Source organism: Neodiprion lecontei, chromosome 2, assembly GCF_021901455.1.
Source record: "Neodiprion lecontei isolate iyNeoLeco1 chromosome 2, iyNeoLeco1.1, whole genome shotgun sequence".
NCBI lineage: Eukaryota > Metazoa > Arthropoda > Insecta > Hymenoptera > Diprionidae > Neodiprion > Neodiprion lecontei.
Genome location: NC_060261.1, coordinates 43,146,180 through 43,162,056, shown reverse-complemented (window position 1 = coordinate 43,162,056; position 15,877 = coordinate 43,146,180). Strand labels below are relative to the sequence as shown.

The window sequence follows — 15,877 nt, the reverse complement described above, 5'->3', positions numbered from 1 at the left end:
CTATGAACCGGTGTATATATGTATGCACATGTACAAAAGTTTTGTGATCGATGAATTTAGGCTACATGGTATATACCGTGAATTTTCCTACACGCTGAACGCGCATTCGTGCGCATGATTCAGGCAAGCGGGGTTACAAAGTTTTCCGTCAACGAAAACCGAAACCGAAACCAAAAAACGTTACCGACAATGCGTCTTCTGTGTTAAGTGGTATGTCTGCTGGTTGCACCGGTACTACAGAACACCATTATTATTTGTCTGAACTACGCATTATCTTAATTACACTATCTTAGCATTCACTGTCCGTTTGAAGCGTTTGAAGTGTTGATTCAGTTGCTCTCTGCCGGGCGTTATTTTTCGGAAGATAAAGTTTTAGTGAATTCGAAGTGTAATGAAAATTAAAGATAACTTTAATATTAGTTTAGTAAACTGTATTCATACAAATAAATACAAATCCATGAAACAAACGTAATAGACCGCTTAGTGATTTTTGTTTGGTTGCTTCAATAAATTGCGATGTAATTACGCGAGTAAAGAGAAGAGTGAGTCTTTTAGTATTATGATTATAATATGGTAATAGTAATATTCGTCATAATTTTTATTATAAAACGATTATTAATTGCACTAGGAACGTTTTCCCAAAGCCTTCTGTGTTAATTCCGTCTTTTTTTGTTGTGCCAATTCCTTTTGTTTCTTTTCATCCTCCCGCTGTTTAGCAGCCTCTGCTCGCTGCTGCTTAATTATTGCTAGCCGAGCCAGATCCGCACGTGCTTCATCTGTTTTACCCTCAGCATGGAGTTTCTGGTAGTTTGCCTTTGCTCTTTGTTTCTCCAGTTCTTCCCTACGACCCAAAACGTATTGTGTTACAAGATTGGAATAACTACCAGTCGAACAACACATTGCAAATCATGTTGCATTCAGAGTAGTTATTTATCAGATCAATAAGTACCTTTCTCTTCGTGAAAGTTCGGGCTTGGATGATTTCGCTAGCGCCTCATTCAGCTGGGATAATTTCTTCACTTTTTTCTGCACCCTATTCGGATTTTCTACTTGAATTAGATTTTCTACCCCCTTTGCTTTCCCCTGTAAATAATGGATTTTATTTATATGATTCAAGGAGCTGGTTCACTATTGGTAACATAGAATTGTTTTCGTAATGCCATTAGGTTTTGAGGATTGAAAACGAGCAAAAATAAAAATGGCAAGGAAATGTGAGTCACACAGTTGTCGGTAACATGATGCAATACATTTCTTAATTAGACGGTATCACGTGACTGAATAAAATGATGTTTGTTGAACGAACTGTGCCATCGTTGTAGGCAATAGTTTTGATAAATTAAACTACCGACAATAGAATGATGGAAATCTTGAATGTCATATAAGTTTTCGTGTAATGCGGAGAAAAGTAAGAGTTTCAAGGAATCCGCATTACATCTGGGTCCGAGTCCGACTCGGATTCACTGTCGCTTTCCGATTCAGACTCATCGACTTTCTTCAGCTTGTCACTGCCAGCTGCTTTGGATTGTTCCTGCTCCTCCTCTTCACTGGAACTCGCATCTCCTCTTGTTTGCTGTATTCAGATGGGTTACAAGTTTATTACAGGCAAATTCCGGGACGTGTATTATTGCTCACAAAAGTTAACCTCAAAATGCTAACCCTCCACTGTCGTTGTTTTTCTTCTTGCCTTCGCTGCTCCTCCAACTCTTCAGGATTCGTGAAGCGGCGATTTCTGCCCTTGTGATTAACGAACTTTCCTGGAAAATATGCGATTCTATTGGTTATTCGGTCCGCGGGAGTCCAGAATGATTTCAGTACAAGAACGTGCTCGTGTATTACATTTCGTACTTGTACACTGGTATTTCGTACTGATTACGAAAATGGAGATTTTCACCTCCCGTCTACTAACCTCGTGGCATTTTTCGGCGAATTAAATATAGGATAACCTTCGACGAATATTGGATAAAAAAAATTCCACAATTATGTATTTATCTTCACTCCGCTGGCCCTAATTTTCACTCGATACTCCTAACCGCTCAATCTCTTGTCAAGCTCCGTATTGCTGCTTTAACAGGCAACTACTACGAGCAACCCAGTTCAAGGACAAACTGACGAGCATACGCGATTGAAATCTTGAAGCAACAAAAAAACCTACAACATGCGCCATCTGGCGAAATTTTTTTGTACACACCTGGGTCTATCATCGCCAGATGCCATTGTCATGAAGTATTACTTCGTGGCCATTGTCTGCTTCTTTGATTGACCAATGACCAGGAAGGAATTTGCGTAAACGTCAAACAAAACCATTCGAAGTAGTATTCGATTGATTAGATTGATTTACTTTATTTCGCCTCAAGTCGAGTATGCCGAAAGTTCGAAGAAGCAAGAAGCCACCTCCGGATGGTTGGGAATTGATCGAGCCAACGCTGGAGGAATTGGAACAAAAAATGCGAGAAGGTTAATAATCAATCCATACGATGTCGACATAACCAAAGATTAGCTCAATTTCACAAATTTCTTGCTTCATGTTTTACAGCTGAAACCGAGCCACACGAAGGAAAGAGAAAACAAGAATCATTGTGGCCCATATTTAAAATTCATCATCAGAAATCTCGTTACATTTACGATTTATTTTATCGTCGCAAAGCCATCAGCAGAGGTTAGTAGTGGGCAGAACCTTAATGTTTGGAAAAATTTTGTTCGTGAATTATCTCTCGTTCCAGAGAAAGAGAAGTATAGATTGAATAAATATTAATCAAATACTACTCGGAAATTTCCTCACTAATTTGTATTGATTTGGGCTTGAATTTAATTTCAGAACTCTATGATTACTGTCTCAATGAGAATATAGCTGACAAGAATCTAATAGCCAAGTGGAAGAAGGTTGGTTATGAGAATCTGTGCTGCCTGCGATGTATCCAAACCAGAGATACAAATTTTGGTACAAATTGCATCTGCAGGGTTCCGAAGGGAAAGTTGGAGGAGGGAAGAATAGTCGAGTGCATCCATTGTGGATGCCGCGGTTGCTCCGGCTGATGGAATGAATGTAAAATCATTATGATAATAATAATAATATAAGGCACTGATTTATTTAAAAATTCATAACTCGTTTAACGGGGTGTAAGTGAATACTTGTCTGTGTCTGTTTTTTTTCTTCCTCTTTTTCATCTCTTCCAGTATTTTGTTTCCTTTTTTATGTAAATAAAAGCATTCTTGTACGTGTATCTGTTTCTATTTGATCATAAAGTTCCATTTGTTGTGTTCTAAAAATCTAGCTGCAAAGTGCAGTGGTGTTTGTATAGTCCAGTCGTAAGTAACGGCCTTGTTCGCGCATTCTATGGTCATTCTGAGCGTATCGTCATCCTTTTTCTCACTCGTGAATATTATCCTTGTGCCCAATTGCATTTTGGGCAATTGCATCAGCTTCTCTTCTCCGTCTATGAATATGTTACCATTTGGCGTTATCAAAAGTGCTCTGCTCCTCTTCAAGCTTTCGTTCACACCATCAGGTTCTAGTACTAGTCCAATTCCTTCATTATTGCTCCCTGACGCTGTCTCTAAGAACTATAGTATATACATCGGTCATTATTAAATGTATATTATTAATTTTTCCATATTTATTAACTTACTTTGAACTCTATAATGTGGTCCGTGCCGAACTGTGCACTCCGAGATAACAGTGTGCTAAGATTCCGTGTAATCTTGGTAGCAATTCGGCCACTGTTTGTAACAAGATAGTCCGCATTGTTCATGTCCCAAGCTGAAATCGAGATTATCGAATTAGATTTGGGTACTACAATGTTTGTTTTTACTGACTCGTCTTTTTTTGGCATTGGCAATTACAGTAGGCTGGTATTGAAGTTCGGGTAATCCGATGAATGCTCCAAGCAGTGTCGGGCATTTGGATTCCCACCCTTAGGGTGATTGGTTGATCGACGGGTATTTCTCTGATGAAACATGACGTGTCAGGGCCTACGTAAACAGTTTCAAAAGCAGGTGAAGTCGGCTCGATAATTTCTCCTAGTGCTTTTTGCACTATGAATGTTTGCTCCTCGGAAGCATACTCAGGATCTACAATGTGCCACTTTAGCCGTAGACCTGCTGGTCGATCAAGTACTTCTGTAAACTGTGCAGGACCCATTCGCAACACACAGCCCAAGCACGATATTCGATCTAGAATTTCTTTCTTTGCTTCCTCACTAGGTGGACTGAATGTCACGTAGGGTAGCTCCTCGAGCATCGGAACTGCTGGTATCCTAAAATTTAAACGTAAAGAAAAGTAGCAATTGTATAAATGACATGATTGAAAATTACTATGATGCATACCTCCCCATGTGGCTCGTGGCGGTGATAATCTTTCCAAGTCTGTCTCTGTTGAAGGTAACAGGATTTGTGAGCATAGTATCTGTTAACACTATCAGATGTCGAGTGCTGCGAATTTGAGCGTCTACTTCTTGTTTGCAGGCTCTCAAGGGAGCAAGGCCTTCGCATTTAAGCACCTCGGTTTCCAATTTCACTAAATCTCGTCTCTTCTTGATCTCCTTACACAAGTTGTCCAATATAAGCTGATATGTTTCATCAATGTTCTTCAATGTTCGTTCACTGCTGTTTATTATCTACAATGAAAAGAACAATAGTGTTTCCTTTGCTGTGATAGTGCCTTCATCCTCATCTAATTCTAACAATAAGACTGGAAAACGCCTACCTGGTCGTCTGCATTTCTGAGGTCATTCAACTGTTCATCTAATTTGGCTAAATACTCTTCAGCGGATTTGATGATATCCTTAATGTGTGCTTCTACTTGTTCTGGCAGCTGGACTCCTTCGTCACTAATGCCCTCCTCAATATCAAGCACAGAGTAGTCGAGATTCCAGTTTGCATCAATATGCTGTTGACACTGTTGTAATCTGCTCATTGCATTTTCTAATCTCGTCGTAAGCTCATCTTTTTTCGTATTATTGTCTCCAGCCTCCTTTATTTCAGTGAAACTGACTTGGAGCCTCGGCTTGGACACTGTATTTTTTGTACACGGTAAACTGTCACTCTGGACATCTTTTTCCTTGTTGATATGTTGTGCCAAATCCATCGGTGGTTCCAATGCTTGCTTCTCCATCTCTGCAGTTTCGGCTTTCCAATTGACGTCAGTTGGTATTTGCTCAGTTTCTAGAATTTCCGATGATAAACTAATTCTATTTTCGTCAGAATTACAAGTTCCACATTTGTTATGTATTGAATTGCTGATATTAGTGTAAAAATTATCATTGGGTGCAAGAATTGATGTAAGGTAGTTATTGATGTCATAGGAAATGGGATCACTGGACAAGCTTGGATCATCTTTTTTTGGATCTAGGATTAGTTTGGGAGAATGATCGATTGATCTCAACAGGCCAATGTCTAAAGTAACAGGTCTATCATTTCTACAAAGTATTTTTCCACTTAAAGCCCTTTTGATGCGTTCATCAAGAGTAGCGTTTTCCGCAGACACTATTTCTTCTGATAACGAATGGTCTTGTACCATCTCATCATTATTTGCATCTAACAAACATCTCAAATTACTCATATCTGCAGGACGAATATCCTTCACTATGTAATCTCCTAATACGTGCAAAGTTGAGGGAAAAATTTCAACTTTCTCCGCTGTATTTCTCACGGTACTTTCTACTGCTTTAGTTTGTTTGACGTCTCTATCTAATCCATGATCTTTCACATAAGCGTCAAGCATGCCTTTCTGCGTTGTTACCATTTCATTGAGATTTGCTATGACCTGCTTGATACTGGAAATAGAGGAATAGGAAATGGAGGAATTATACAACCCAGGTTTTGAAGGATACTCTAGGAAATTCTCTCTGTATTTACTTGTGATGTCCGCAGTGGCATTACTTATTATGTTGATTTGGGGTAGCCTAGATGATATAATATTATCCAATGGGGGATTCACTATGGTTCTTCTATTATGTTCCACTGATTGACCCTTTTCTGCACAACTATTACTTGAGATCGAGTTAAAATTGTTCCTTATACATTCACTCTCAGTACATTTCTCTTGCGCATCACTAACCTTCATTGCAAGTTCCTTTATGTCAAACAAGCAATTTTCTTTACTCTTTTCTGCAAGATACTTAGATGTCAGTCTTTGCCATGAATATTGATATTCAGGCTCAATTAGATGAAGATCTTCGGTTGAAGTGAGCTTTGAATGGTTTTCACAATTTTGTACCTTCGGTTTAGAATTACAAACGTCATCTAATTGTAAGTTTTCATTCTTCAATGGTATTATCTGCCATGAATATTTAATCTCTACTTGCTGATCGCTTAGATTTCCATCAACATTGAGATGACAGTTAACTGTTCCCAATTGTTCCTCATTACCTTCACGAGTTAACGAACAGTCTAACAGATCATGCCGAGAATATTTGAGTTCTGAGTCAATGTCTAGTTGCTCCGTACAAGGGAGAATATGGTCATCTGAGTCTAAAGTTGTACGAAGTAAATCGTGCAATGAATACTTTAATCCAACAATCCTTGGAAGTCGTTCGTTCGAGTTATCCCCTAATTTCTCAACTTCTTGTTTCCCGGAATGGGATTCGGGATGAGGGAGAATACATGGTGAATATCTTTTTTCAATAATACACTCATTGGAGTTATTAGAACATTCTAAATTTAAAATATTCGATATTAAACTCTGCAACAGGTAGTCAACATCCATTGATAGTTGTATCATTCGATCATTAGTATCTGTATCATTTGTGACGAGTTTTATTTCATTTTCATATTCATCTTCACAGGAATCTTGCAGACATCCTGGATCTTGCCGCAAGAAACTTACTTTAGCATCACTCGTCAGCTTATTCATATCACAATCATCCAGATCAACATCGCATTCTTTTGTAGGAATTGAAACTTGATTAGCAACTTGTTCGTGACACTCCTGGTTACTTGTAGAAATACAGAGGTCAGAATTTATACAATCTTCCAAACCTCCTTTCGTACATTCGCTTCGTTCGTTATTGTTTGAATAAGCATGATGGAAAGAAAAAGTTCCAACTGGATTTTCAGTTACATTTGAACTAACATTATTGGCCACAGGAGTTCTAAGATCATATTCAGCTTGAGTGCTTGGTTGAGCAGCATAATCGACGTTGCTCTCACTTTCCGAACTTGAAATCATATTTAAGAATACTTTTGTTAACGAATCGTCTATTATGTTCAGTGATTTGATAGAAATACACGACTGAGTTTCGAGAGGCGTAGGTACAGTGTTCACTGAGTCTTTAGATGATTGAACCGAAAGCTTATCTACTAGTGATATCTTTGGAGTCGGTGAAATACTACTTCTATCACTTTGACCAAATTGGAATAGTTTTGAATTTGATGATGAGCTTGGCTTTTCACTCCTTAATGATACTGATCGTTTTTCATCCATATGAGCATTCTTTGTAAGCACATTTTTTCGGGGATGATAACAAGATTGGGATTTGGGAAAGACATCTATACGTGCTTTCGTCGCATGTGTGATATCGCTCACCTGAGAAATTAGTTGAGGAACAAATTAAAAAGAGTGAGTATACCAGGAGGCTAATTCGAATATAATCCTAAATAGTAGATCATCACTGTGTTTCACCATTAGTAAGGGTTGGTTTATGGAACGCACCTGAATCAATGGATCAATACGGTTCTTTCGGAGGTTTTCACAATTCACAAGTGGTTTCAACGCCTGTGTATCAGATCTCTGCATTTTGGCAACTCCATACTTTTTCTTTTCAGTTTTTTGTTGAATGGGAAATAGTTTCCCAGGAGGAGGAGGCAATTTTACCGGGACCATCACATCTTTGGTTATCAACATAATGTCTGGTCTCAAGAGTGGTAAAGCGTTTTGTTTCATGTGCTTCTTGCGTGTTTTTGATTTCGAATTCCGATTATTATCCATTTCTTCAAAGAAAGTTTCTAACGTAAAATAAGGAAGTGAGAGATTCAATTGTAATGAAAATATGAATTGCGATTTTCAGTATAAAATACCAAAAAATTATCGGGTCCCGGTATAAAACTACTCAAGGCTGATAATGGAATTGGATGGTGAAAAACATAAGAATAAAGGAATAATTTACACGGTGAGGGACTGTGATCGAAAACCATAATTTTTCAAGCTTGGTTAATTGAAGAAGCAAGGCATTAAATAATAATAAAATATGATTAGTTTTTATTGCATCTTAGCTTTTCAGTTCAAAATTACAGTATTGCAATCACGTTATAGGTTAGAAATATCTTAAACTTAAAACAGCAATATGCAGCGCATTCTCTTACGTCAGGTACACCCGTAAAGAATGTTGAAATCTCGTACGAAATTGAAATGCTGGTAAGGATTGATGACAAGATAAAATTAAACCGTTCATCGGGTGTGGCTGAGGAAACAGGGATAAAAAAAAAAGCTCATGCAGCGGGTGAAAGTAATTTAGAATATACACAGTTTTCTACGTATTATTTGTTTGTATAAAATTAACTGACGTTCAACTGATTCTTCAGCCGGTTCTCCGATGGTGAAACGTTGATTATTGATGCGGCGATTACTCTTTACATAAGATATAAAAATGACCCGATTTTGAAGTCATGCTGTTTTAACTACATCGAAATTTAGAGGTGTAAACAAATTAAGTGAGACCGAAAAATAATACGGCATTGCTATATTTAGCGGTTACTTTGGGCAGAGCTGTCATCTGTGAATTATCAGAGAAACTCAATGGTGCTAGAAGGGTTGCGGTGATTCAGGCGCTAAACACAATGCAGAAGAAATTTAACAATACGAGACGATTCATTGATCAGTTACAATAAATAAATGTTGATGAATTTTCTGACAGTCAATCAAGTTTCACCAACTAGGACGTTCTCGAATTTTTAAATATCTCCTTCCAATATATTCGGCGGGATGTTGTCGGCAAAACTTCGCATTCATTTCCAAACACAGCTTATATCTAAAGTTTATCTTTCGTTTCTTAAAATTGGGATACTTGTAACATCAACGGAAAAAATAATAATAAAATGTAAGACTTATACAACGTTAAATTACGACTTTGCCGAAGCTCGACAGCAAACGGCAATTTGTTCTCAGTTTTAAAAAGTTCGTCCTTTGCATGTGCGACAAAAATAAAGCGTTATTGATTTATGAAAACAAAAAAAAAGAACATGGATGATCTGTGATAATAGTGTACCATCTACTCGGAACTTCCACGGTACATCAATCGAGGTTCAATGAGTTGTGACCAATTTAGGACAAACGCGTTCGAATCTTTGTTCTCTGTTTCATCGGTCTCAATATCGAACTTTCCCTGTGGAGCTTGTATCTCTCTTTTCCCATCTAAAAAATAGTGTATTAAACAAAAGATATTATAAATTTTGAAATTATGAATTTCTTTCGATAGTTTTTTTTCTCGATGTTGGCAAAATTATAATTGCTATTTTCTCTAGAATTCGATAGAACTATTTTACGCTGAATAACCCCGATTTCTCAAATGATTAACTTCTTATTTATCGTATATTATCCTGCACTAATCTCAAAGTCTCTTACTTAGGATCGTAAAAAAAACCAAATGATAGTAAAAATCAATTACTGCTGTACCTATGATCTCGAAGACGTAGGTTGAATTGTCCGGCAAAATTTGAGATACTTGCGCAGTCACATACTTTGAAACTTGCGGCGTGTAGTCTTGGCCCATCTTCAACATCTGAAACCACCATTTTAAATTAGTCCCTCAATAAATTGATGTAGGTTTTCATCCAGGAGCTCATCGAGCATTTACCTTGAACCCAATGATATCGTTGACTCGTGCCTTGCTCTCCATTAAAACGTGTTTCTCAGGATCTACCTTTACCTCTGTGAATCTTGTAGGGGTTTGGCAATCTTCAGTTGATAATTCCTTGACTTCGTAGGAATCGTGTCGCGGTTGCTGTTTTTTTTCAAGTTTTTTCTGCGCTGCAAATGTTATCGGTGTCGAACTTTGACGCAGGGCTAAAAGATTGGAAAGACTAGAGTTCGGGACAGATTTACTCCGAGGGGTGGTTTCTCTCGTTGAAGGCTTCCTGGAATCGCACGAGGCAGAGCTATCATAGCTGTCAAATTCTTGCTGCTCGACATCGCCAAAGCGTATATGCTTTCCGTTAGGAATCGTGACCGAATTTATTATCTTTGGCTTCTTGTATTCAGACTCAACTAGTTCAGCTGCAACAGGTTCTTCTGGCTGTTCTTTGGTCTTAGACTTTCTTTGACGTGTGCGTTTTCGCTTATTTTTAAAGGGTGGCGAACCTTGCACCAGATTTTCATCCAGCGTACCAACTTCCATCTTTGATTCTGACGCGCTCTCTATTTGAGAATCATTCACCACGCTCAGAAATAATGTATTTCCATTGGTAGTTTCTGTACAAAGAAACGATAATAACAATTACATAAAAAATTTCAGTTTCAAACTGTGGGGTTTGAATCATTAAGAATTAGTCTCACCCGTTGAGTTGTGAAAATCATTTCCATCTGCGATCGAACCCTTTTCATTCTTTTCCTCCGCAGTGGGTTGTTTATGTTTTTTTGAAGATGAAATGATGGAGCTTGTATCGACCTGAACATCTGATTCAGCTTTGCCAGAATCTTGATCATTTTGTAATCCAGTGCCAGGTACAGCGCTGAAATATAGGACGTGTCGCATTTTGGGTAAGTAGATTTGAATCGCGATTTCATCAGAACGGAATAGAGAGACAGAGATAATGTGATACTCACACGATTGTTTCATTTTCTTTCAAAATACGGGCGTCTTCGTTCGGCGGTAAATACTCGCCGGTGTGAAGGAGCAAGTGTAACGGTTGTTGTATGTCGAAAACCTTGGCGATGTGATTTTGAAGGTGGCAGATGCAAGTTACCGTGCCTTTGTCGACGTAGACCCAACTGAAACGCCTCACGTCATCGTAGAAGGCCGACAGGTCGACTTTCACCCGGAAATTGCACATTTTTTGGGTCTTCGCGTGCCCGTCAGGATTTGAGGTTATTCACTCAGCTCTCACGGAATTGATTATTTTCAACGATACCACGTGTAGTGCCACCCGGCGAGATACAGAACCGCCTCAACCGAATCCAATTCCCCGCGTTTTGACATTCAAACTGTCAAGCTGACAGCCTCATAGATGTCAGCTCATGCGTCGACAACTTTGACAAAGCGGGAAAAAACCTGCGAAAAGTATGGATTCAAACACTTTGAAGGTACTTTAGGGAAATCTGTGTCTTCGCAAGTTTACTAGAGTTGTTACACTATACAGCAACTGAATCTATACATATCTATAATATGAAGATCAATATTATAATTTTACATGCATGTTTAAATATTCGAATTCACTAATCCCGTATCATGTCGAATTACATCAAGATAATTAAATTGTAATGCCTGAAATCTTCGATAACCCATAACATCCTATCACGAAGTTGAATTGATTATTCAGAAATCAATTACCACGACAAGCACCGTAATTAATTATCTTGTTCTGATAGTATCTCATAATTCCTCCGCATAACGATTCTCATTCCGTTCGTCGATTTTTTTTTTCCGTCAATATTCTCGTCAGAAAGATCTCATTACCATCAACTTTTTACGCAGGATGCTTCTATTCTTTCTCATGGTTTCGCATGATTTTGTATGTTATAGAATTATATACATAATATATTATTAAATGAACATGTTCGATTTATGATCAAATTCATTAACTATATTCTTCGGGCTTGCGTTCGATTTCTGTTCAACGTTAGATATCAGGAAAGTAAACTGCAAGTTGTGGCATACGATAAAAACTGATTTAGGGGTACACATATAATTAAAGGAGCACGATAATTATGGTTTAAAATTTGTATACCATTAATACCACGGTTTATTAGTATATTACATTCAGATAAATTCAAGACTTTCCACTTTCTCCTTGGCGAGCTTTCCAGAGAATTTCGATGCGAGCTCGTTTACGAGTTCCCAGAAAACGATCGGGTTTATATTGTGACTGAGTTGATGCAACAGGAACCAATCGCCGATATCAAAAGCTTGCACAATCGTCTCAGCCTGAGATCGTGGAATAAGCTGGGCCGTTGCTCGCAGCAGATAAACGCGAGCCCACGGCTGAGAGAAGACTATCATTCTGTGGCATAAAAATTCGTACGAAAAATCGATATGGTAAATATTGTAAATTGGATTTCAGCTCTAAGATACAGTACCTGTAAACAACGGCGAGGCCGCTAACTGCGGCCAAAAACACGAGCCAGAACCAGATGAAGACAAATATCTTCTCGTTGACTACGTTCAGAGGCAAAACGCAAAGAGCGTCGCGGGTCTGCGGCGAACCCGAAGCGCCAAAGGTGTGGATGGTGCACTTGGTCATCTTTGGGAAAAGCCTCGTCATGGGGTCCACTCTTTGGAACGGTCTCGATTCAATCGCAAACGCCGTTACCGCTGGTCCATATTTAGTGAATTGTCCTTCCAGGAACACGTCGAGCAGATACATCTGGCCAATCTGTATAATGTTAAAAGCTACGTCCGATTCACTCGGATCTTTAGTATTATGCCCATTGTATATTGTAGTCCGGGCATCTCCTAAAAAGCGCCCCTTTAGCCCGCCGACTGACGAACGTTGAGCTTCCTTTCAACTTCTGAATCAAAGGAAAAGATGAAGGAGCTTTTTTTGACTGCTCGCCAAGCTTTTAACGAACCTGCCTTAATTAAAAATCAACGACTTAAATACCCAGAAGGTTTGGCTCGGTTATTTCGCGTGCTTTTGTTTTTAACGTTGTAGCGATTTTCGGACCCGACGTTGCGTTATTTAATTCATCGTTCGGGTTTCCACAAGGATCGCGGTAGATCTGACGAGGGCAAGTCATGAATATCGAATCGTGACTGAATTTTCATCGAATTATAAGTACATTATTATATACACGTATAGAGACGGTGAAATTCCAATTGGCAGCTGTCGTAAAGGAAATCAGGTGCGGTAGGTAATCGCGATATTTAAATTGAAAATATGTTTTAACGACCAAGACCCATACCGCGTTGCAGAAGTTGAGGATTTCACAAGTAAGGAATCTAAAGGCGTAGAAGTTGTGAGTATGCAGATTCGTGATGGCGAAGTATTCCACCAGCTGGTTCCTTCTCTCTTTAGTCCATTCGTCGCGGTAGAACGGGTTGTCGAGATTCACGGAGAGGAGTCTCACGGTTCCACGTTCCCAGACACCCCAGAGGGCTCGGGGTGTGTAGAACATCAGGGCCTGGAGCACGAGGACGAAGCATACCTGCTCGTTCAATTTTGGGGGGAAAAACGTTTTAGTTACAATACCCCTGAAGACATGCAGGGAATACGTTGTACCGCGGAAAATCCACCGTGCGAGGTGTTCCCCTTTTGCGGGACCTCGACAACCTCGTTAGCTGGGATTACGTAAATTCATTACTCTACTCCCTTGGCGGGAACGCACCCACCCATTGGTAGTAGCGATGATGGTGAATTTCGTCGCCTTCAAGTGCTTGGCCCACACCAGGACTGGCCACGCTGATTCCCGGGATTCCGGTCAAGTGCCGCGAAACGGTGAACGTGCTATAGATCCAACAGTAGGCGTTCACGGAGTCCTTGTCTGCCGGATAAGGTTCGGGGAAATTGATAAGGGTCGTGATAATTGAGGCAATTGGATTACAAATTGGTAATGAAAAGGGTTCAACGTTCGCGAATTAACCAGATCGTTGTGTTTTCTTTCATCTACTTCAGCTTCAGCTGCCGTCCGATAATGCTGGAAAAATATTGTCCAGGACACTTGTCAGACGACCTACGTTAAGAACAGACCGCGTACATCAGGGTAGTCGTGTTACCTGATTATTCTTTTTTACCATTAACTCTTCACGAGCATCCTCGAAATATTTCATATTAAAAAGTGCAAAAACAATACATTGGATTCGATTAAAATGAAATTAACCGCTGATGCATGATTCAGCTCATGGAGGCAGGGTCGATACCGAATCGTATAATCCTGTGCAGTAGACGGTAGAGAATAAGAGAAGATCCGAGATAAATATCTCGTATATAAGATCAGCGTTGGTATTCGGTGGGGCGTATTTTACTTTATAGGTATAATAACAGGCTGAAGCAGCCGCCCGCAGGGTAAGATGAGGTGGAATTATTCGAGTCATTCAATAACGCGACCTAAACGTTTTCCGATAGCTAATCAAAAACGTTTTCAACATGCTGCACCCAGCGGCTACCTAATTTCTTTTCGATCGCGTTTTAGCCGATCTACGCGTTATATAACCATTGTTTGCAAGTCTGCACCTCGTGACGCTGTACGTGACGTCAATTTATTCCATCGAGTCGGAAGAATGTGAATAATTAGTACGCGCAATAAAGACACGGAAATTTTGCGAAAGAAATTGACTGCGGAATTTCGGGAGGGGGCAAAATAACCCCTCACAAATTAAATTAAATTAAAATAAATCAAAACGTACGAAATTGACAATTAAATGTGTGAGAGATTAACGATTCGATGATCGCTCTGGCTGAAAATATAAAACCCTAGAGGGTGATGTTTGTCTGTAAGAAAGTACAATATAACCTAAAAACTCGTCGACAGCTGAGTTGCGGAATGATAAATGAACGATATCGGGTAAAATTTTTTTTGGGGGGGGGGGGGGGGGGATGCGGTTGTACCGATAGTTCCATCCGTGATGCAGGAAATGGGTTCGCCGATGTACTGCTTGGCGGTGACGAGGATGGCGCAGGCCGAGAGGAGGATAACGGTCGCCCGTGAATGGAGCCTGAAGACGATGTTGTCGACGCGGGCGGTTTCCTCCTGCAGAAGAGCCTTGAGGGAGTCGAAGAGATCGAGCATTTTCCTAGTTTCCAGTGCGTGTCGGCGATCGCGGGCGGGAGGTTGCGGAGGGTCGACTAAATACTGGCGTGAAATCAACCGAACCCAACGGCCGAGGGGAACAATGCAGTATATCAAACTGGGCTGATCCCCGTAAACTTTGAAACAATCGCGAGACTCCGGCAACGCGCGATCGTACTTTGTCATATCCGACGTTCCATTGTTACAAGTTGGCGCGAAGCGGCTCCAGCGCCAACCCTGCAGCCACCCGATTGTTTAAATTTGACAATCTGCCCGTTACCGCGGTAGGTTGTGGATGTATAATTTCCGAATTCCTCCTACGCTGTGCGTACATTATGAGCCAAGTCGCCGCCTCAAGATACGCCGTACGATGCGAATGCCTTGTGTTGAATATACGACACCGTAGGGTGGTCCGTTTTTTAACTTTTAAAAAGTATTAAAATAATCGTTGGCGACCTCGAAATATATTCCTACTTCTTCCAAGTTTTGCGACAATTCTTTTTCCCCAGTATTTTTCGTACCTTAAAAACAAGTTTAGAAAGAGAACCACCCTAATGACACCGCCAAACTATTTGAAATAGTCCGCCATGAAGACTACGTCGTAGTGCTGTTAGCCAATATGGCTTCTCTCTTTCCCCTTTCCGTTTACAGTGATTGATAATGTTATATTCGTTTAAATTCACTAAGATCATTTTGACGTTATGAACTGTTGTAATTAAATTTTCATGTGAAAAAAATATCGAAGCTACGTGAAGATATTAAATCGAGTGTGGCGCTTTTTATTCATAAAGCCCGACACCTTGCATTACAAATTGTTATTCATCATCGCGACGCCATGTTTGTTTGCTGCCTTCTTCACCGCTGCAAACGAATATGCGGCATAATGGTGTATTCTTCCGACTCTCCGTGACTTTCTACTTTTCTTCTCAATCTATGTGCGTATATGACATAAGATATAAAAGCTTGAGCAATGGCCTGTGCGGTTACAGCAGTGACGAATGG

At 39.8% G+C, this 15,877-nt stretch overlaps 5 protein-coding genes and 1 long non-coding RNA gene across 6 annotated transcripts; 2 read left to right on the top strand and 4 right to left on the bottom strand.

The window, feature by feature from the left end:
* Positions 1–416: 416 nt before the first annotated feature.
* LOC107216485 (28 kDa heat- and acid-stable phosphoprotein) lies at positions 417–2,106 on the bottom strand. Its single transcript, XM_015653681.2, has 5 exons — positions 1,907–2,106; positions 1,657–1,754; positions 1,433–1,570; positions 950–1,083; positions 417–841 (listed from the first exon to the last, which is right to left on the bottom strand). The coding sequence occupies exons 1-5, from the start codon at positions 1,914–1,916 to the stop codon at positions 625–627; spliced, it is 597 nt and encodes a 198-aa protein (XP_015509167.1). The 5' UTR covers positions 1,917–2,106; the 3' UTR covers positions 417–624.
* Positions 2,107–2,211: 105 nt separating this feature from the next.
* LOC107216488 (protein BUD31 homolog) lies at positions 2,212–3,221 on the top strand. Its single transcript, XM_015653683.2, has 3 exons — positions 2,212–2,454; positions 2,534–2,656; positions 2,816–3,221. Exons 1-3 carry the CDS (start codon positions 2,361–2,363, stop codon positions 3,031–3,033), a joined length of 435 nt encoding a protein of 144 aa, XP_015509169.1. The 5' UTR covers positions 2,212–2,360; the 3' UTR covers positions 3,034–3,221.
* On the bottom strand, positions 2,946–9,219 carry LOC107216508. Its single transcript, XM_046732320.1, has 6 exons — positions 9,201–9,219; positions 4,703–5,160; positions 4,324–4,613; positions 3,841–4,253; positions 3,627–3,757; positions 2,946–3,561 (listed from the first exon to the last, which is right to left on the bottom strand). The coding sequence occupies exons 2-6, from the start codon at positions 5,108–5,110 to the stop codon at positions 3,229–3,231; spliced, it is 1,575 nt and encodes a 524-aa protein (XP_046588276.1). The 5' UTR covers positions 5,111–5,160; positions 9,201–9,219; the 3' UTR covers positions 2,946–3,228.
* LOC124293076 lies at positions 7,762–8,109 on the top strand. The gene is made up of 2 exons (XR_006902987.1): positions 7,762–7,860; positions 8,004–8,109. It is a non-coding gene; the product is annotated as an uncharacterized LOC124293076 (long non-coding RNA).
* LOC107216480 lies at positions 8,172–11,107 on the bottom strand. Its single transcript, XM_015653676.2, has 5 exons — positions 10,757–11,107; positions 10,487–10,662; positions 9,789–10,402; positions 9,608–9,713; positions 8,172–9,346 (listed from the first exon to the last, which is right to left on the bottom strand). The coding sequence occupies exons 1-5, from the start codon at positions 10,981–10,983 to the stop codon at positions 9,204–9,206; spliced, it is 1,266 nt and encodes a 421-aa protein (XP_015509162.1). The 5' UTR covers positions 10,984–11,107; the 3' UTR covers positions 8,172–9,203.
* An 8-nt stretch (positions 11,108–11,115) lies between these two features.
* Positions 11,116–15,009, bottom strand: LOC107216479 (innexin inx2-like). Its single transcript, XM_015653675.2, has 6 exons — positions 14,695–15,009; positions 13,479–13,630; positions 13,052–13,294; positions 12,227–12,522; positions 11,934–12,150; positions 11,116–11,201 (listed from the first exon to the last, which is right to left on the bottom strand). Exons 1-6 carry the CDS (start codon positions 14,873–14,875, stop codon positions 11,166–11,168), a joined length of 1,125 nt encoding a protein of 374 aa, XP_015509161.2. The 5' UTR covers positions 14,876–15,009; the 3' UTR covers positions 11,116–11,165.
* Between the last annotated feature and the right edge of the window lie 868 nt (positions 15,010–15,877).